General features: G+C 34.2%; 1 protein-coding gene across 1 annotated transcript in view; it reads right to left on the reverse strand.

The window, feature by feature from the left end:
- CCNT2 (cyclin T2) overlaps positions 1 to 21,590 on the reverse strand; it is a gene marked incomplete at its 5' end in the record, with an annotated part of 45,951 nt that overhangs the window by 5,245 nt on the left and 19,116 nt on the right. Inside the window, 5 exons of the mRNA XM_044669134.1 lie at positions 1,343 to 1,506; positions 3,176 to 3,221; positions 7,802 to 7,864; positions 11,142 to 11,202; positions 12,689 to 12,814. Coding sequence (XP_044525069.1) covers positions 1,343 to 1,506; positions 3,176 to 3,221; positions 7,802 to 7,864; positions 11,142 to 11,202; positions 12,689 to 12,814 — 460 coding nt within the window. The remainder of the gene's footprint in view (positions 1 to 1,342; positions 1,507 to 3,175; positions 3,222 to 7,801; positions 7,865 to 11,141; positions 11,203 to 12,688; positions 12,815 to 21,590) is intronic.

The following is a 21,590-nucleotide window of genomic DNA, read 5'->3' on the forward strand; positions in this document are numbered from 1 at the left end:
CTCTGCAATTCCTGACTTGCATTTTCATTAATAAAGCTCCTGGTGAAGAAATTTCCTTTACCAATATGGACCAATACCTGCTCTGTGACTTATGGTCAATATGTGAGGCACTGAGAAGTTAAGTGATTCGCCTGTGATCACACATGTGCCAGAAGTGGGTCTTGAAGACAGGTGTGAATGACATTGGGGTTGCCTTAAAAAAATTTTTTTTTAAATTTTTATTTTTTTCCTGGGTTATACATTATCATACAAAATTGCCATAGCTTCTTACAGGCATAAAAAAACCTAATTTATATCTAAAATATTTCACTCAGGGGCAGCTGGGTAGCTCAGTGGAGTGAGAGTCAGGCCTAGAGACAGGAGGTCCTAGGTTCAAATCCAGCCTCAGCCACTTCCCAGCTGTGTGACCCTGGGCAAGTCACTTGACCCCCATTGCCCACCCTTACCAATCTTCCACCTATGAGACAATAAACTAAAGTACAAGGGTTTAAAAAAATATTTCAAAAAAATAAATAAATAAAAATAAAATATTTCACTCATTATGGATTTAATTCAAATTCTAGCTTGTATACAGTAAAAACAAGGGTAATAGTGTGAGTTATGAAATAAAAGAATGACTTCTTTTAAAAGCCAATCTAATCTTTGAAGAGCAGATAATCTCTCACCCCTCACAACTAAAACATGATCTGATTTAGAAAGAACTTCAATGCTGAAAAAGACTTGATCAGCAAAGCACAGGAGATAGACTAGTCCAACATATAGGAGCTGCTTGATTCCAGAGAGGGTATACCTTCTTTACATAATTAAACATTCATGGTATTAATATTACTTATTACCCATTTAACTTTGAGAAAATCACAACCTCCCAGAGAATGAGTTTGTTCTATAAAATGGGAAACTGGACTAGAGGATCTCGAAGGTCTCTTCAAACTCTTAAATCTTAAGAGTTTATAAAAAGTTATTTATCCTTTTCTCCCTCTTTTAGCAGTAGCGAGGTTTTGCAAAACAAAAGTATTATATTCAGTCCATATGGTGGTCTTCCCCTTTTGAGGAAGGAATTTTCTTTTTTAATTATTGCTTGAGCTGATTTGTATTTTAATCAACTTTTCTTTAATTTGCAGGTTGACCTGAAACACTGCTGAATTGCCAGTTCATTTTATCAATTTGATAACCCTGAAAATACAAAAATTAGTTAGGATATTCATATTATTAACACACGTCGCAATTCTGCCGAAAACCTGAGAATGTTTTCTGGAAATTGCCATCAATTTGTTCTCTTAAGGAAAATTACACCTAACACACTGAATCTATCTCACTGAAAAAACGCTTTGATTATACTTACCATCTAGTAATTCTAAAGTAACTGATGGATCCACATATTCCCACCAATGTTTTCCATCAGTAGATACAGGAATCTCCCAATTGGACCACTTGCAGGCCAAATGAATGCACACACATGCTATCACTGTTGGTTTATATTGAAGGCAGAAGGTAGTAAGATGTAGACTATTGCAGGACAGGTTTGAAAATGAAGAACCAGATATTCAAATATGCAAAAACAAAGGAAAAAAATTAACCAGTAAGATTAGGAATAGTTCAGTCAAAATACATAGGTTTTCTTTTAAAACAAAAGAAAACAAAACTCTCTCTCTCCCCCACCCCCGTCCTTCCCACCCTCCCTACACACACACAAACACACACACACACACACACACACACACACACATACACACGATCAATGATGCTACATTAATATTTAAATAAAATATTTTATTTATTTATAGGGACAAAGGATAGAATATTTACCTTTCACCCATTTTTAATTTAGTATAAAAGTTACTGTAAAAGTTGTACTTATATTTTTAAAAAATCATACATTTGCTTCCTTTGAAATTTGAGAACATATTTTCAAAACAAAACAAAGCATAATTTGTTAAACTAACAAAGTATTATCAAAATATCATACAAAAGTAGGGATCAAACCATTTCATGTGGATCTCCAATAGCTCTTATGAACAGCAAAATTCTCCACTCACACAAAAGTAAACACTTTTATCTCTCTAATGACCCTCTTTTAAATCCCACTCTCCCCCATAGCAAAAGGCACCCCTCCAAACTTACCTCTGGCTGAACAGCTTCTTGCCCAAAAGTAGCTTAAAAAGCTAACTACAAAAATGTTTTCCCAATAGGCTGATTGAATAACTTCTGTGACAGCCTTTCCCCCAACTCATCCAAAGCCTTTAATTTAAGCCTAATCTTAACTCAGAATATTCTCAACTACAAATGTTCAATTTTAGGAATAATGACATGCCTCTAAGGACACATGTGTATTTTATAAATTCTTATTGTTTAACAGTGCTTTCTGTCATAAGAAACTAAGGACCACACAAAGCTGGTTTGTTCCCCTCCCAATCATCTAAAAATATATAAAAATTAATACTATATCTACACCTTAAAATTTTAATATTAGAGCTCAAATAGTCTGACAAGTAGCTACTCTTCCAGGTTCAACTTTCAACTGATGGAAATGGAAATAATTTATGGAAGTAAAATTTATTGACCAAAACACAAAAGCTTTTTTACATAAGTCAAAAAAGTTTTTTACATATTGTTTTATATAAGTTTAAAAAATCCATTTACTTAAGGCATAAATTGTGCTTATGGAAATCCATGCACTTATATGATGCACTACTTCTAGTTTACTACTAGAGGGTATCATCTGGAAAAAAATCCAAGTTAAAAAGATTTTTTAAAAAGCTTTAATTATTTTAAAGTTAGGATTGGATCAATATGTTTAAATTAAAAAAAAAATCGTCATTTAACTACAATTGTAAACTAGAAATAGCTTTGTACTTACCAAGATGCTCGAATTTCTAGGTTAAGTTTAGCTCTTTGTAATCTTTAGCTGCTATTCAGGCTACCAATTTTAGACTTATGCACTCACAATCGAGAATATGTCATCAGAAAGCACCACTACACTTCTCATTGTGCATTTAACCCCTTTGTGCCAAAAGACCCTTGTACAATACACCGCACTGCAAACAGGAAGGTACCACCACTCTAGATGGTCCAGTCGCCTGTTGCAACAAGGGTAAAAGACACATGGAGGGGGCCCTGCAGTAAAGGAAGCTATAGTGTGCTACAACAGTGCAACAAAGAGGGTCAGGATAACAACCTGTTGGTAGCCATGAAATAGGATGTCTGTGCCAAATCCTTGCTTGCTGTAAGAAAAGAAAAAATGAAGATATTACTATTTGCTCTAACATACTATTATCAAAAGGCTTTCAATACAAGAAAATATTTCGGCTCAAAGGCCTGTGCACAAAATTAAGTGCTATTATATAATATTACTACATAAAATTTATATTTAATACAAATAGAGCTCCAACATTCTCTACAGTACTGAAAACCTTCAACAACACTCATGTCCTATGCTATCACTTAAAGATCTAAAAAAGCCTACCAAATCTGGACTAGCCAGTTACACTAGCAAAAACTCTTACTAAGGTAAAGCCAGAATAAGATATTTCCCTTGATTTAAAAACAAAGAAAACATCAATGGTGTCTGGATGATGAATACAAAAATATGACTTCTATCATCATACTTAAGCTGCCACATGCAACAGCCGGGATAATTAGCTTGTTCACCTTTAAGTAAACTGAAGAGAAATGTTGGCGTTTAATACAATGAATTACTTAGTGTCCCTTCAACAGATACCCACCCCCACCCCCAAACTATTTCTGAAATTACTTTCTATGAGAGATAAATTATTTATAGGATCCAATTAAATGACAGGTGAAATCCTATCTATTACAATGTTATTAGGATGCTTTAACTATGGTTGCCCTGGAAAAATATTTTTAAATAACTAAGCAATAAAGCCGTAGGAACATTTGAATAAAAAATCCCACCTTATCTTCTGTCTTAGAATTTAGTTACTAAGTATTGGTTCCAAGGCAGAAGAGTGGTAAGGACTAGGCAATGGGGGTTAAGTGACTTGCCCAGGGTGACACAGCTAGAAGTGTCTGAGGCTAAATTTGTATCCAGGATTTCCTGTCTTCAGGTCTGGCTCTCTATCTATTGAATCACCTAGCTGCCCTAGGAGCATTTGATTAAACCAAATTTAAATAATTCCTGTCGCCAAAGCTGTTTTCTTTCTCCCTCCTCCCTCCTCACTTATGACATAAGTTAATGTCTCTATTATATAAGCCCAATTCACTAGCCACTGCTACTGTTAAGGAAGATAATATCTGGTTTTGTAATACACATTGAGGGTGACCAAAACAACTGAAGCACTGCTGAGCTTGGGAGGTATTTCAAAGTCAAGTACCTTATGAATTCTTTTGGGAGTGAGGGAGGCAGTGAATAAGTCATAAAGAACTATATTAAAAAATTACAGTACCAGAACTTTACTGCATAAAATAGCTATTTTGAAAGAAAATGCTATGAGTCCAAATTTGTATTTTCATTCTGAGCAGTCTCAAAACCTAATGATTACAGCCATAAACTTCATCACTTAAAAACACAGCCACTGCTAGTGTAAAGAGTAATACAACAGACAGGTTATTTTTATTTATGGAAATTGCATTATGAAATTAATAGTTACCAATAAAGTTTTTTAAAAAAATCAACTGCCAAAAATCTGTAACTAGAATGGCAACAATTAAAGATGAAGTAAACTTTTAAAAAGAATCCATGCATAAATAACATAAAACAAGTTGAAGTATTTCATCTGACATAATTTTAAACTTGTACATTAAAGATATAGTTTTCAAGTTTTTAATAAAGAAAATTTCAAGTATGACCTATTAGAATAATCAAACTATCTTAAGTCTAGATATGTAGGAAATTTGTAATCAATGACTAAAACAAAAAGTGTACTTTGGGGAAGACATTAAAAAAACTTGAATGAATTTTCCTAATAAGGGCAGTACTAGTTAGAAGTGCAAAATTCTCTTTACAATTCAACTCTAAGTTTTATTTTCTACCATGTGCCAAAACCAAAATTTTGACTATTTAAATTCATACTTCATTTCAACAACTCCACAAATGAAATCACATGTACCTTTTTTTTTTCTACCCTTGATGAAACTTACACTGACTTTCTATGACAGACAGCCAACAACTACTCTGTAGAGCAAGTGAGATCTTGTTTTGGACACCTCAGGTTGTAGATTCTTACATCATGCCACAGAAGTATTTTAAAAACTGGAGATAAGAATTAGTATTAAATACCTAATGAGATAAGCCATATGACTGGCTTTAAAAAACAAAGATTTAAGTATAAAATTAGGTTAAAAATTACATATCTACCTATGAATTTATTTAAATAACACTGAGTCATAACCAAAATGAAACTCTAAGAAATAGTAGGTAAAAAAAATACCACCATCAAACTACAAAATTTAAATTATACGAAATATTAAAACTTGGTAAAAAGCAGGGTATAGCCTCCGAAGCAGGATGACCTGGGTTTTAAGTCTGCTTCTGACACATACTGGTTGTGCTACCCTGGGCTAGCCACCTAATTAATCCCTTGGTGTCCCTAAGCATCTTTCTCGGTATCTTATGTTGCAGAATAGGTGACCTGTACTGCTAAAGAAGTTTCCTCATCAGGAAGTCTTTACACCAACAGAATTACAGGTCTAGTCGCTCTGCATTAACTTATCATGCAATGCATCAAATTTGGGAACTATATATGAATGTGTGTGGCAAAAGAAATTTAAGTTAAACCTTTCCAAATAACCTTTAAATATCTTACCCATTGTGGTTAAGATATACTTCCTCATAGGTAAAAATCATAAAAATAAAAAAAAGAGAGAAAAAGGAAAAAAAAGAGGCTATTTTGAAGCCACAGGTTTGAGAGCAGAGTGGTATGGAGCATGGATGAAAAAGGAACAGACTCAAGTCCTGCCTGTGACCCATGGGCAAGTTACTCAATGACACAGTGTAGTAGTATCTATATAACTTACAGTCTCTATGACTGTAAGTTATATAGATAATGAACCAAATTAGTAGTGGGAAGGAAATGGGGTGGGTTCAACCCCTATTTTCTAAACCAATGAAATCAGCAATCTTGGGGAGGTGGAAGGAAGAAGAAAAAAAGCCCTGGAGGTCGACAAAAATCTACCAAATAAATGGAGACGGTACAATATAGCAGAAAGAATACTGAAATGAGAACCAAGGGATTTTGATTAAAATCCAAGCTCAGCCACTTATTAAGCCATTTGACTGGGTAAATTATTTGATGTCTCTAAACTGTGAACTTGTTTTCTCAACTGTGAAATGAAAGGACTAAAATGACCTCTAAGGTCCCTTCTAGTTCAGACATCGTATAAATATTTTTGTTCACATAGAGCTAAAGGACAAAGGTCAGGACAAAAAATCTGGTGGCAATCAGTAAAAGCCACTTCAAAAGGGAACACAATGAGGGAATAAGCATTTAGCTACAGCCAGACACAGAAGTAGAAAGTCTCCTTTGCTCAGGGTTGTAGCACTAGAAATGAAATAAAAAGTAAAGCACTAGATAAATGTTCTCTTTTCCTCCTCAGATCTATACCTATGTATATCTAGCTGTAAATGTTTACTTACATAGATATTTGGCTATAGTTAACAAATAATCAGTTATACTCAATAATATCTGCATTTATATTGTGCTTTACTTCTATTATTTCACTTAATCTTAACTAATGCTATATGAACTATAATGGCATAATATTCCAGTACTGCAACCCTGAGCAATGGAGACTCTCCACTTCTGCATGTGACTATACCTAAATTCTTATTTCTGTACTTTTGCTTCCCATTTGAAGTGGCTTTTACTGATGGCCAAAAGGTTTTTGTCCTGACCTTTGTCCCATTAGTCCCATGACAACAAAAACATTTATAAAACGTTAGAACTCAGAGGTCTATTTAGTCCAGCCCTTTCATTTTACAGATGAAGGTTAGAACACTCATTTTTAGTGGAATTTCTAATCATAAAATACAAGATAAACCAGTACCTTCACTAGCTTTCTGGATTTAAACATTTCTAAAACATTAAAAATCCAGGAAATGTTTTTCTTTTGAGGGTAAGGGTTGATTTAAAAAGTTAACTGGAATTAGCATTGAAGACAAACAATTTATTGTAGGACACTATTTTGCAGATACTAATGATGTGGTTATACAATGAGAAATTAGAATTAACAGATGAAAAGCCCAACTTTTGCCCTGATTTTCATGAAACATTCCAAGTCTCAGTAAAAGGTATCCAATGTGTAATGTAGACCTATGGAGGATTTAAAGAAGAATGCAAACAGAATTAAAAATGCATGGATAGACCATAATTTTCTAACAGTATTAGGAATATCCAGGCTAATGAGATGACAATTCCATTGAATTATCTATATTATTGGCCTACAACTATGCAGACCATCACAATGGGCACAGAAGGGAGCAGACTGGAATAATCATAGTGTCAAAAGACCAACTGAAATATTCTAGTAAAATTATGCATTCCACATTAAATCTAGGCCAGGCATTATATCATCTTCTATACTTATAACTACTGAAGTAGAGTAGTCAAGGAAATATTAGAAAGGAAATGTGATACAGTAGACAATGAAGAAATTGAATTAGATAATTTCTAAAGTCCCTCTCTTCTAGGTTTAACATGCTAATATTTTATGAGCACTCAGGAAATTTCCAATAGTAGATGGGAAAAATATTTTCTTTGTTCATAAAATTCTCACAAGAATGAAATCACGCAATCAATTATTAGGTCTTAATACCATTATGAGAAGGGTTTCAGAGGTTATTTACCTCTCACTAACTGGGTACATTTCACCACATCTGTATGTGGGTGTTCAATGGTGATCTCAAAACCTGAAAAAAAAAAACAAACCCACAACATTTTATTAAATTAGCTACCATTTCAATGACCATCTAACCAAAATAATTTAACATACAACAAAGATTAGCTTCCATTACACCTCAGATCCATTTCTTCCCACCGAAATTGGGCAGGACCAAATGTTCTGCCATTACTCTCTATAAACCTCAAAAGGACTTACAATCTGCACTGTTTCAACATAAGGACTGACCCTAAAAATCAACTAGCCTTTCCATAAGCCTGTAAGTTGGATTCCTAGCTCCAAATTGTTTGCCTAATTAGAATGCAAACTCCTAGAGATCAGAAATTGTCACTTAACCTTTCTTTGTCACTAGGAAGTTCTTTAAAAAAAATGTTAAGATACATATCTGAAATGGGTTGGTTTTTTTACTGAAGGTTACCTACATTAACTAATTACAAGCCTAGACCAAATAAAAACTATTAAAACTCATTCTATAAGTAGAATAACATTTTAACTGAAAAGATAAAGAGAATGTAGTCATTGCTGAAAATTACATATTTCAACTTAAGCACCAAATCCATTTACAGAATGATCTTTAAAGCATTAATGTGTTTTGTGTTTTCATATTACAATTATAGATTACTCTTACTTCTTCAGGGAGTGCTTGTAAAAAAGTAAATCAATTAAGTAAAAGTAAGTGACCAGGGGGCAGCTGGGTAGTTCAGTGGATTGAGAGCCAGGCCTAGAGACGGGAGGTCCTAGGTTCAAATCTGGCCCCAGACACTTCCCAGCTGTGTGACCCTGGGCAAGTCACTTGATCCCCATTGCCTACCCTTACCACTATTCCACCTATAATACACAGAAGTTAAGGGTTTAAAATTAAAAAAAAAAAAAAAAAAAAAAAAAAAAGTAAGTGACCAACTCTTCTGCAAAGCATGCAACATTCTGTACCTGTAGTACCTCCCTAAATTTCTTTCTTTTTTTACTAGAAATCTATTTCCTCCCTCACTTCTTACCCTTGAGAAGAAACACACATTTCTTATAACAAATATGAATAGTCAAGCAAAATAAATTCCATCAATGTATATAAATACATTATCTCATTCTATACCCTAAATCCACCACTACTGTCATGGATAGAGGTATCATTAAGTTTGTAAAGCACTGTACAATGCTATCTCATTTTATATTCATTCATACATCACAAGTTATTCAACCATTCCTCAATTGATGGGCATCCCTGAAGTTTTCAGTTTTTTGCCACCATAAAAACATATATAGAACTTACTCCTTTTTCCTTAATCTCCTTTAGAAATATGCCCATTAGTGGTAGAGCAGTATAAAAGCATTTTTTAAAAGTACTTAAAATCCATTTTAATACATTTTTATTTGTAATTTTAAAATGCTTTCTGGAATAATTATATCTGCTTACAGGCCCACTAATAATGTATCAATGTGCCTATTTTCCCAGAGTCCTTAACAACATTCAGCCTGAGTTCTTTTTTTGGAAGGCAGAGATATTATTATTCACAAAGATGTGTCTAACAAAGTGATTTTCAAACCCAGGTTTTAATCTAGAAATTTGTATTAGGAATGACTAACACACTAACTTGATACTGTTTGAATTCAATTTTACTATTGCATTTTAGACTTTTGGGGGGCATCTTTTATGAGGAACACACTTTTTGTTAGATATTAAAGCAAAACTCTTCAGATAAGTGAATGCTTTGGTCTAATTCTTGATCAATATTTCAATGCCAGGTAACAAGGTTTTTAGAAGTTGCAAATAATTTTATCATAATCATCTTTAGGTCCATACTACAAAATCAAAAAGGATGTGAATTAAAATATAGACAAATAAGGATTACTCTAGATTTAAGAAATTGCTCTCTTTTTTCTCTAGGTATTAAAAGAAAAACAGCTGATTTGAAATCAAGAATTGAGTTTAAATCCTGGCTGATAGCTAGCTCTGACTCAAACTTAACCACTTTCAGCCCAAGTTTTCTCATATTTAAAATGAGGATAATAGAAATCTACTTCACAGGGTTGCTAAAAGGATCAAAAAATACAAAAAACACACAAACCTGTAAATACAATATTGTTAGTCTTGGGGGCAGCTGGATGTCTCAGTGGATTGAGAGCCAGGCCTAGAGACAGGAGGTCCTAGGTTCAAATCTGGCCTCAGACACTTCCCAGTTGTGTGACCCTGGGCAAGTCACTTGACCCCCATTGCCTAGCCCTTACCACTCTTCTGCCTTGGAGCCAATACACAGTATTGACTCTAAGAGGGAAGGTAAGGGCCTAAAACAAACAAAAAAATAAATGTCTGCATTTCTCTGCTAAATAATCTCCTTTTCTGGAAAGGTGGGATGTGAAACAATGTTGATATTTAATTTTTCCTTCTCAAAAAGTAGGAATTAAGTGATCTAAATGGGGGTATATCTCATTTCGAATTCCTCAAAGCAATAATGTTGAAAAATTTAGCCCTTTCTGAACTAAACTATATGGCTATTATGGAAATAAGATGATGAAGTCTTTTCTCATCTTGGTAATAATTTCATTATTTCTTAGCCTGCTATGTAAGATAAATGACCCATGAAATAACTTGAATATTTTAAGAATCATTTCATTAATTGAGTACTCCTTCCAATGACACATGGCCAAAAAACTCATCAAGCAGGATAACTTGGTGATAAGACTCTTTGAATTTTACTGGGGAAACAGATATTTATGTCATGCTGTCTATAAAGGTTAAGTAATTTGGTCACATGGGCAGTATTATAGTTTAGTTTTGAATCAAGATCCTCCTGACTCCAAATCCAGAGTTATATCCAATACAACATGCTGTTTCTCTTCATACTTATTGCTTTTTCATTCTGATCACAACTGTTAGAAAAGTGTTTCAGAAGTCAAGTTACCCTCCAGCCACAGCAAAGTGTCAGAATAGGCCTTTATTGTAGGATATAATTCATATATCCAATAAATTAAAGCCCAAAAATAAAGACCATTTTAATTTGTTTCAATAATCTGAAGATCACTTTCCACCCCAAAATATTTAATTTGAATATCTGGTATGAAGATATAAACTTTCAATGAATGTTAGAAACATTTCTATAAATAATTAATTTCAAAACTTACATTTTAAAAATGATATAATACTTTATGATATGATAGCAATAGATACTAAAGCTATTTACTGAGGATGTTTCCAACATGTTGTGTCAAATATAGGCTCAAATTGTTAATTTTTAGGGATCTAAGGGAATGAGTAGACCAAAAATAAATTTTAAATGATTCCTACTACATACCCAGAGTTTGTAGCATTATAGTTTCAAGTATAACCAGTTCTTGGGTCTGCTGAAGGTATGCCTGCCACAGAAAAATGACAATTATTTTATAATGAATAAATAACTCAATCATATTCTTATTAGAATTGTGGATTATGTAGAAGAATGTCTAAATTACAATAAAATTTCAAAGAATTTCATCCAAAGTTTTAAGATTTCCCATATCTATAATATAAATGAATACTTAATATTATTAAATTTAAAATACATATTTCTAAAGACAACCACAAAACATATATTTAGTATCATCACAGTCAAGATATTTGGATATTAAAGAGGAACAAGATACAAATCAGAAAAGTGACTGGGGGCAGCTGGGTAGCTCAGTGGAGTGAGAGTCAGGCCTAGAGACAGGAGGTCCTAGGTTCAAACCCGGCCTCAGCCACTTCCCAGCTGTGTGACCCTGGGCAAGTCACTTGACCCCCATTGCCCACCCTTACCAATCTTCCACCTATGAGACAATACACCAAAGTACAAGGGTAAAAAAAAAAAAAGAAAAGTGACTATTTTTAATGAAGACTAAATTTAATTTTAATACACTTTCTTTTTGATAAAAAATTAATGAACCAATCTTTTTAAAGGGGAGGGAGAGAATCTATGTAAATTTAATACATAGTTCTTAATACAAAAGAATGAATCTCAAATACTGAATTTTGGCACAAATATTAGCCAATTCCCACTTCATATAATAACAATTATTTCCCAATTTTACCCTATTTAAAAGAAAGAGGGCACTAAGATGGCAGAATTATTTTATGCTTAAGGAAAAGGGTAGCCCAGCTAGACCATCCTCACTTGCTTTCCCTATCCCTTCTCACTTCACTGCTGAGGACAGATAACTAGTTCAATTTTATGTTTGGAAACTCCACTGTCTAATGTGATATGCCCCATGGAGTCTTCTTTTCTCATGCTTAATTTTCTTTCTTGGGACACCAAAACAAGACTTTATGCAGTGCTTAGATTTTATACCATGGAAATGGAGAGGAATGTAGGTTTTATTTGGCCTAATATGGTTTAGAATTCTTTATTTTATCTACTGGAGTTAAGTGATACCACTTTCTTAAAAAAAAAAAAAAAAAAAAAAAAAAAAAAAAAGCCAGGGGGGCAGCTAGGTAGCTCAGTGGATTAGAGTCAGACCTAGAGATGGAAGGTCCTAAATTCAAATCTGGCCTCAGACACTTCCTAGCTGCATGACTCTGGGCAAGTCACTTAACCCCCAACTGTCTAGCACTTCTGGTTCTTCTGCCTTAGAACCAAAACACAGTATTGATTCTAAATTTGAAGCTAAGGGTTAAAAAAAAAAAAAAAAAAAAAAAAAGGTAAATATGTTACATGAATTGAATGACTTGTGAGCTGGGCTACATTTAGGAAACTTAAGATGGGGGTCCCCAATCTATGTATTTCAACTGAATTTCTGCCACAATTTCATAAACATGGACAAAAATGGAGGTCAATTAGTATCAACTTTGGAAGGAAACCAATTCAATTTTTAAAAATCGGTCACATACTTCACTCTTTGTGTCCAACAGTAGCTCTTGATGAAGACAGGCATGTGCTACTTTGATGACATGTTCAAGTTTTCTTGGCTGTTCTTCTACTTTTGCAGCCAAGAATAATGCAGTAGGTGCTATTATCTGCAGAAAAGATGAACTTAGTTTTAGTTTTGTTAGCTTTCTTCTAAATTAAACAAATACTTTATTTGCAACATCTAGTCTTTAGGGAAACTGACTATAAGACAAATATCTATTGCTCCTTTAAGTGAAGTAACATAGTAAGGACAAAAGATAAAAAGATTACTTCTTCAGGTAGGAGAATTTAGCTATATGGCAAAGTCTAAGAAGTACTAATTATATATATATATAGTTATGCTTATTAGCATGTCATGGAAATTTTCCATTCCACTGTAAAAAAAGAAAACAGGCATCAAATTAGGGATTAGAAATTAAACATAATTAAAGTTTGTTTTATATATATGTATATTTACTTTTTTAAAACAAAAAAGATCACAAAATATTACATTTTAAAATAAAATTATGTTTAATTCTATAGTTGGTTAAGGAAAAAACATACTAAAAAGCAAACATAATGGTTACTAGTGTTAACAAAATTCAGACAAAAAGTAAACCCAATTCCTTTGCAGAAATCAAATATGCTAAATCATTACTCGGCTACCCAATCAAAACCAAAGAGAAAATAATAGTTAATTTCTAACACATACAGTAGTCTATTTAGCTCATACTTTTAAACATCTTAATGATCCTGGGAATATGATATATTGGATCATATTTTCAGCAAGGGCAAGAAAGTGTGACTTGTTTCCTAGCACATTTCCTAGAAACCGCTCTTGAAGCAACAACAAACTGCACAACCACAAGTTTCTACCAGATTATATTGCTTTTGGCTTGAGGAGGAACAGGAGGAAAGGACAATCTCTAAGTGTAGATAGAAAGCTAAGAGTAGCTTAAGGGCTCTGTAGTCTGGACTTTAGGAATAGAAATGTGGTAACCAGTAATGAAAGAACGTGTAATTTAAACATGAAAAGCCCATTCATGACTTTTATTGGAGTTATTTTCCACTTTAATGGTGTATTATTTGCCTAAATAACAAATACTTGAAAGTCAGTAAAAATTTTTACCTTTTCATTGAGATCAAGAAAATATAATTTAAAAATCTTTCTTTTTAAGCAATCTTTTTGCAAGAGGAGGTAATTTAGTTAAGAAGCAAACCTCTCAAAAAAAAAATAAAAAAATCCTTTAATTGGCACTCCATTCCAACAATTCAAGAGATCAGAAAAGATGTAGCAAATTATATTAATTCATACAAAATTGATCTAGCATTGGAAATTTCTTTAAACAATAGTTTTGTATTTTACCCAGTTCAAGAGCTACTACAGTAAAAAACATCACCCTGCGACCATCCCGATAATGAAGCTTCTCTCTTTATAATCTGGCCTAGTTAGTCCTCAAAAAACAGAGCCTACTGATGAAACTAAATTTGAAGTTGGTTCCAGCTTAGAACAAACTGCCTCATAGTATTTAACTGTCAATTAAAACCAACTAATTTAGAGGGGTTGTGCTAAGGCAGTGGTATCAAACTCAAGCAGAAACTGGGGACCACTAAACTTTATATAAGGATCTTTGTGGGCTTTGTATTGACTTTAAAACCCACATAATCTATGCTCTATTGTGTTTTTTAATTAGTTTGTTATATATTTCTCAATTACATTTTAATCCAATTTGGTACATGTTTGACACCTTTGGGCTGAGGAACATAAAAAAGTAATTAGACAGGTTTCCTCCTCTCAAACATAACAAGACCCCCCAACAACATTCAATTGAGGCATCCTAGATTCTATGTTCTCATTCTTTTTCTCCTTTCTAAAATGAAAGGGCTGAAGTATATAATCTCTCTAAAGCCCCTTCTGAGGTCTAATATTCTATCATATTTCATTTTTTAAAAAAGTTTTAATGCTTTACATTTTTATTATCCATTCCCCAAAATAACACCTTTCTTTCCATGATTCTTTATGAGAGAAAAATTATGCACATTCAAAAGAGCACAAACCTAACAGGACATGAAACATTCCAAATCTGTAGTCAGTTCTCTCTTCTTCAAAAAATTAGTATGTTTCATCATTTTTTCTGAGGTCTAGATTAGTTATTGCAATCAAGCAGGGTTAGGATGCCTTTTAATAGTAAAACAAATATTTTGGTAGTCATTATGAATATTACTCTCCTGATTTTGCTTAACTTTAATCTATATCAGTTTAGAATTTCTCAAATCTGTTTTTTCATACAGCACAAGTACCTTATCTTTTTTGTTTGTTACCAGTATTGGTATAGGTTAATTTGCAAAATGTTTTGCATTAGTAATTATTTTAAATGAAATCTCTTTTGTTTTCATTTCCTTTTTGTACTATATAGAAGAGTGCAGAATATTTTCCCCTAAAGTAAAATGTCTATTATCTGCAAATAAGGATAACTGTCTTTGTTGCTATTTATACCATCAATTTTTTTCTGCCTCTTGCTATAGCTAAAGTTTCTAAAATGTTATACATATATAAATTTTAAATAGTGGGAAGAGCCACCTTTGTTTTATCCTTGTACTTATTTGTTTGTATAAAAGAAAGGTTCTTTAATGCCTACAGTTTTAAGTTAAAAAATCAATTATTGATATATTTTTTAATATTGGTATATTTTTAAAAAGGCTTTCTCCTATACTGATCAATATAATTTTTCTGTTATTAGTCATACTACTTTCCTAAATATTGATTCACCCTTCAATATGTGGTTAAGATCTCTCCTGGTAATCACACTTCTCTGGATAGAATGTGTAGTTGGCTAAGACTTTTATCAAATGGATAGATAAGGCCTGCCCTCAGGAACCATAAAGACCTGGGGTTCAATTTTGCTCTCTTGGCATTCTTTACTGCTTTTCTGTCTTAAACTATGATTATAACTTTTTTGTTAGGTACTTTTTTCCTTTGGATTTTATTGTAATTTCAAACAACTTAAAAATTTTTTTTTGCTTTTTGTATGAATAGAAAGCAAATTGTAAAGATTTTCTTAAGAACATCTAATCCATGGACAATTTTTGTTAAATTATTAGAAATGTCTCCTTTATGGGTCTTATGTGGGCATTCTACAACACCAATATTGATATCACTAGGGACATCATCTTGTTCCACATATATGGAGATGTCTAAGAAGGGGAAAGAAGACTAATCGGTTGCTCATAGATAGTTCCAATGTGTTTAATATTTTCTCTCCTCCTTTTTTACAGGGATATGTTGCTGAGGCAGAAGACACTAGGTCTGAAAGTTTGGATGGTGAGTCTTACTGTTATCCACAGTCCTTTTCCATCATTAGTTACTAAGAATCATCACTATTTTGAAGACAAATCCAAGAGACCTATTTTGGTGGCCAGAGGTGAGATAGCACCAACTTAAACCAACAGCATAGCATGCCTCAAAAACTTGATTTGAATCTCACTGGGGCAAACTTGGACAGCCTGGCACAATTTGGATGCTGTGAAATAGTTGCTTCTATCAAAATGAAGACAGATTGGGATCACCACAAAGTTGTACTCCCATTACCACCAATATGGATCCAAGAACAAATTTTTTGTTCTTTAGGCTTTAATTGTAAGGTTTGCATTATCCTCCATTAGTTGATCCCAGAGATAGGTATCATTCTCTCCTTGCATGCTTTATTCTACCTCAAATAAACATATACTTTGGAATCCTCTATGTTCTCACATCCCTGACCTCAAACTCATTCTTTCAACTTGAGAAATACTGAATTGTAGAATCCTTTCCCTAGAAACTAGTAAATGAACATTAGTATTTATTAAGTGCTACTATTTGCCAGGCACTGTGTTAAGTGCTGGAGAGTCAAACAAAGGTAAAATACAGACCTTGCTTTCAAGGCACTCAGTTTAAAATAGGGGAGATAATATTAAAAAAAATATATTGAGAAAGGCTTCCTTATTGATCGACCACTTCTGCCTCATTTTTACATTAGGGCAATTATAGAGCTCACCTACATCTTCCTCATCATTTATTTCCCCCCCTGCTCATCTTTTAATGAGCCTTACTCTTAGAAACTGCAAAAACCAAGCACTTATTAGATGTGCCAGATGTTATGCTAAGTCCTAGGGACATGAAACCAAAAATGAAACAATCCTTGCTAGCAAGGAGTTCATATCCTGATGGTTCAAAAAGCACATGGTAGAGTGTAAGCATCTTGAAAAGATACTGTCTTATTCGTATGCTCAGTTCCTGGAACATATCAGGGTACTTAACAAAAATGGCTATCATTTATATACTGCTTTTAAAGGTTTGCAAAGTGCTACAAATATTATCTTATTTTCCCCTTAAAAGAACTCTAGGAAGTGTTGCTATCTCCATTTTACAGATGAGGAAATGAACTTGGGAGAGAGGTTGTAACTTGCCCAGGGTCACATGGTGACCCTGTGGTCTGAGGTCATGTTTGAACTCCGGTCTTATTCTAGGTCCAGCACTTTATATATACTGTATTACCCAGTTACCTACAATAAATGCTATCAACAATGAATTATAAATAGCACAAATGACAAAAATTATTCATCATGCTTAAATGGTTTTTGATTGATACCTCTGGAGGAAGAGCACTAGTAGTCCTGCTGTTTTGTGGTTTTTTGGGGGGTGGGGAAGATAGCCGAGTCTTAAAGGAAGATAGGGATTTTAAGAAGTGGGAATTGGGAGACAGAATTGCAACAATGTAGGGCAGGAAATACAAAGGTAGAGATATGGGAGATGAAGTAGTGGCTGTGAAGAACAGCAACACATAGTATGTGGGAGGAAGGGAAGACAAGAGGAGGGAGAAAGGGAGAGAGGGAAAGAGAAGATCAGATTGGGGAATGACTTAATGCAAGGAGTTCAATATAGCTGTTACTATAGTCCAGGCAAATTGTGTTGTGTAACGATTAAAAATGATAAAGGCTGATCTAATGAGGGAAATTAGTATTTTAATAAAAGCCATTGCTGATAGAGATAAATCGACCATGCGCCTGCAAAAATTCAAATTGCCACCTCCGCCATTTTCTTCCATACCTTCCCTACTCCTCTCTGTCCCCAGGAAGCTCGCTCAGGTAGCAAAGAGGGCGTCTCAAGGTCGCCCTCCGGAAACTCATTGGATCACTGGGAATGTAGTCTCAAAGTCCCCATCATGTCCACAGGAAGTTTGTAAGATACTTTTAAATGGCACCTCCCTGAATTCCAAGCACACAGTTGCATGCCTGAACTAGCAGTGGTGGCTCTGTGAGCAGAATGGAGGAGACAAATGAGATATGCAGTGTAACAGAGGTCCCTCTAAATCCTGAGTCCCTGTGCTTCCTCTGAACCTCACTCCCATCCTTCCCTTCACCACTTGCTCATCTCAAAGTCATTGAATCCCTCTACCTCCTTCTTCTACCTTGGATGTCAGGCACTCCCAATTTCAGAGCCAGACTGTAAAGGTTTGAGAAGTATGACCCAGTAGGAGCTAAATCCTCTTCTAAATAATCCTATCATGAGACCTAACCTCCAATATCCTGCCAGGCCTCTAATCCCATACTGTTCCTCTTCCCGGGAAGACTTTTTTCCCAGGCAGGTAGAGACTGAAGAACTCATTACTCAACCAATGCCCAAACCCCTTCTGTCTGTGCCTATATCTCCTCTCCCAGGTGTTATGAACCTTTTCAATATTCATTTAAGAGGGAACTTAAATACTATAATTTCTAATGGCTTTATTTTTATAAAACACTTTTGGACCAGAGGTACTATCAATAAAAAACAAATTAAATAACAAAGGAATTATTAAAGCAATCTTGTAGAGAACGTAAGGTCATAAATTCATATTGCAAAACAAAAATCCTATTAACTTCTCATTTACGGATTAAATTTTCAGGATTTTCAAAAATTTCCAGTCTGAATAAAGCTGACAGCACTATAGTTTAATTAGAGTATCCTAAACAAAGTGAAATGTTTTAAAGATAATGTAGAAGCAATAGCAGTGATATAACTGGACCTATATTAACATTTCTGGGTCTTAGAGACAATTTAGTGAAATCTGCCCCTGAAAAAGAATCTCCATCAAGTAGATAATTAGCTTTTGCTTTAACTCTATGTAGTCAGAGTCCACTACCTCTGAACTCCCTATTTTAGGTAGCTCCAATTAGAAATTCCTTTCAGCTTTAAGAATTTATGCATCGAACTTCTTGCCATGCCTTTGCTATTTCACTACAATACTTGCTAAGTTCCCAGTTAGTTATTCTTTCTTTGCCAATATGACAATCAGTATTTTCAATTCTGATCCAATCTTTCCAAAAGTTTTGGCTCTATAAATAACTGTGATTCATCTTTAGCAACCACAAACTGTATTTCCAATTTAATTCAATTAAGATTTAAGTGCCTACTACATAAGACAGACCAAAGTCTTGGTGCAATTTTAAGCTATTAAAAGTTATTGAAGCTTAAAATTACACTAAGACTTTTGGGACACTATTTAAAACAGTCCTAGGCACTTAAGATAAATAAATTGGCAGTATCTCCTTAGGAGGCTGACAATATTTATAGTGCTAAGTAGAATTACAACATAATCTTAGGTAGGAATGAACATTAAAGCAACAAAAAAGGTTCAGTACTTTCAGGGAAGGAGGGAGGATTTAGGGGGAAAGATAATTACTTTTGCTTTGATTATGCTGAATGAGTGGCAGTGACCTTCAAGCATAGAAAATGATCTAGCAGAGAGATTCAAGACTGTGTAGCTCAAGAGATTAGAGTTGTATATGCAGAAAAAAAAACTAAGTTTTTCTTTTGCCCTTCTATCTTGTTATTGCTAGTCCCAAGCCAATGGAAAGCAAACTACTTGCACTAAAATATGTGTTTATAAACTTTTCTTGGGGTAAAAAAATCAGCATCCTGATGGAGATTTCTATGAAAATCTGTTAACTCACTTCAGTCACTCTCATCCAAACCACTCTTCCTTCATACTATTGCCAGATTTACAAAAATATGGTTATATTACATGACCATGAGCATCACACTATTGTTTATAGCTCAGTAGTAGTTCTATCCTTGGGCTATACCTCCACCATAACTATATCCAGTCTCAATGCTATCTTCATCTCAAAAGCTAAGGAAAAGATGCACATTTATCTGTTTTCTGAAATCTCACTATTTGCATCTACATCTTTTAGATTAATGTAACCATGAGAAGATGTTTTGAACATTCCTGCATAGAGTAGCTATGTTCAATTACCCTCAGTTTATTAAATCTGTAAGAAACATTGGTCCTAGAGTCACTTGCTTACTTACAAGCTCTCTGGTGTTGTTTGCTAAGATTACTTATTTTCTTATTTGTAATTACAAAGTTAGACAGCACAAAAGCAAAAACAGCGCCCAGAGTGACCATGGTTTATAAAGTACTCCTCAACTTATGCCAGAAATACTGTAGGACTGCGAGATTCTGGCAGTAGTTACAAAGCTCTATGCCAGTAGGTTTCCAGTTCTGGAGTCTGGCTGCTTAAACTGTCATGCTTTAAGTTTGGTTAGAGCTGAAACATCATCTGTAATCAATCCTCTCACAGTAGAACTTTACCATTTGCTCTTCCAGCTGTGCTTGGCCATTAAAAAATGGTCCTCTTCTCATTCAACAGCAAATAAATTTCATCATATTTAGATCATTTTACTTGGAAAACCAGTCTCGGATTTCAACTGACCTTGACTCTCTGCCTTGTTTTTTCATCAAGCCGAAAGGAGGTTTTGCCAAGAGATTCTCCCTAGAGAGTCATAATTTCTTGGAGAGGTTATTTGACTTAGAACCTATCCTTTCAGTGACACCTGAGGCAGTAGTGCGGTTTGCATTTTTACTAATTACTATCATTTTTCATATCTTTCTTCCTGCATTTATGTTCCTTATTTCATATTCCTCAACTTTCAGGCCTGCTGGTGGCAATCACATGTAATGTGCTGAACTTGGGATCACCAAGAGTTAATCATTCTATTTGATTTTGAGTATGCCATATAATTTCTTTGAGTCTTAAGTTCCTTCACTTGTAAAGATAAGAAGACTGGCCTAAAAGATTTTTTAATTCTCTGTCTAGCTTTAAAATTTTGATCTGAGGGGGCAGCTGGGTAGCTCAGTGGATTGAGAGTCAGGCCTAGAGACAGGAAGTCCTAGGTTCAAATGTGACCTTAGACATTTCCCAGCTGTGTGACATTGGGCGAATCACTTGACCCCCATTGCCTATCCTTACCACTCTTCTGCCTTGGAGCCAATGCACAGTATTGACTCCAAGACAGAAGGTAAGGGTTAAAAAAAAAATTTTTTTTTAAATTTTGATCTGAAATGGAATCTAGGTTTATTACACTTCCTTATTCATTTGCATACTGAAATATCTGCTCCAAAACTTTTGCCCCAACCAAGGATATCTCCCCATTTATACAAGGAATTCTGGTACATAATCACACTAATTAGGCTAATTGTTATAGCCACTAATGCCTTTGTGGCTTCTTCCGATAAGATGCAATGGCAGTTGAGGTAGGAGTGGGGTGATGTATGACAGTGGTAGATTGCACATTTATCCAAATGAGACTTCTTTTTGCTAACAGGACCCAAAACTTAAGTGGTAGATGTTCTAACCTGGTCCTTCATTTTGCAGCTGACGAAATTAAGGCCTAGAAAAAGTTACTTGCTGAAGGATACAGGGATGGAATGTGAATGCAGTTCTTCTAATTTCAAAAGTGCTCCACCTTTGGAACTTTTTGGAAAATGTCCTTAGAATTAGCATAACAATTTAAAATATTCTTACAAGAAATTTATTCTATTTTTGGATTTACAAATTGAATTACAGGTCTATAAACTGAGGGGTCAAACTCAAAGCTAACAT

Source organism: Gracilinanus agilis, chromosome 3, assembly GCF_016433145.1.
Source record: "Gracilinanus agilis isolate LMUSP501 chromosome 3, AgileGrace, whole genome shotgun sequence".
Lineage (NCBI taxonomy): Eukaryota > Metazoa > Chordata > Mammalia > Didelphimorphia > Didelphidae > Gracilinanus > Gracilinanus agilis.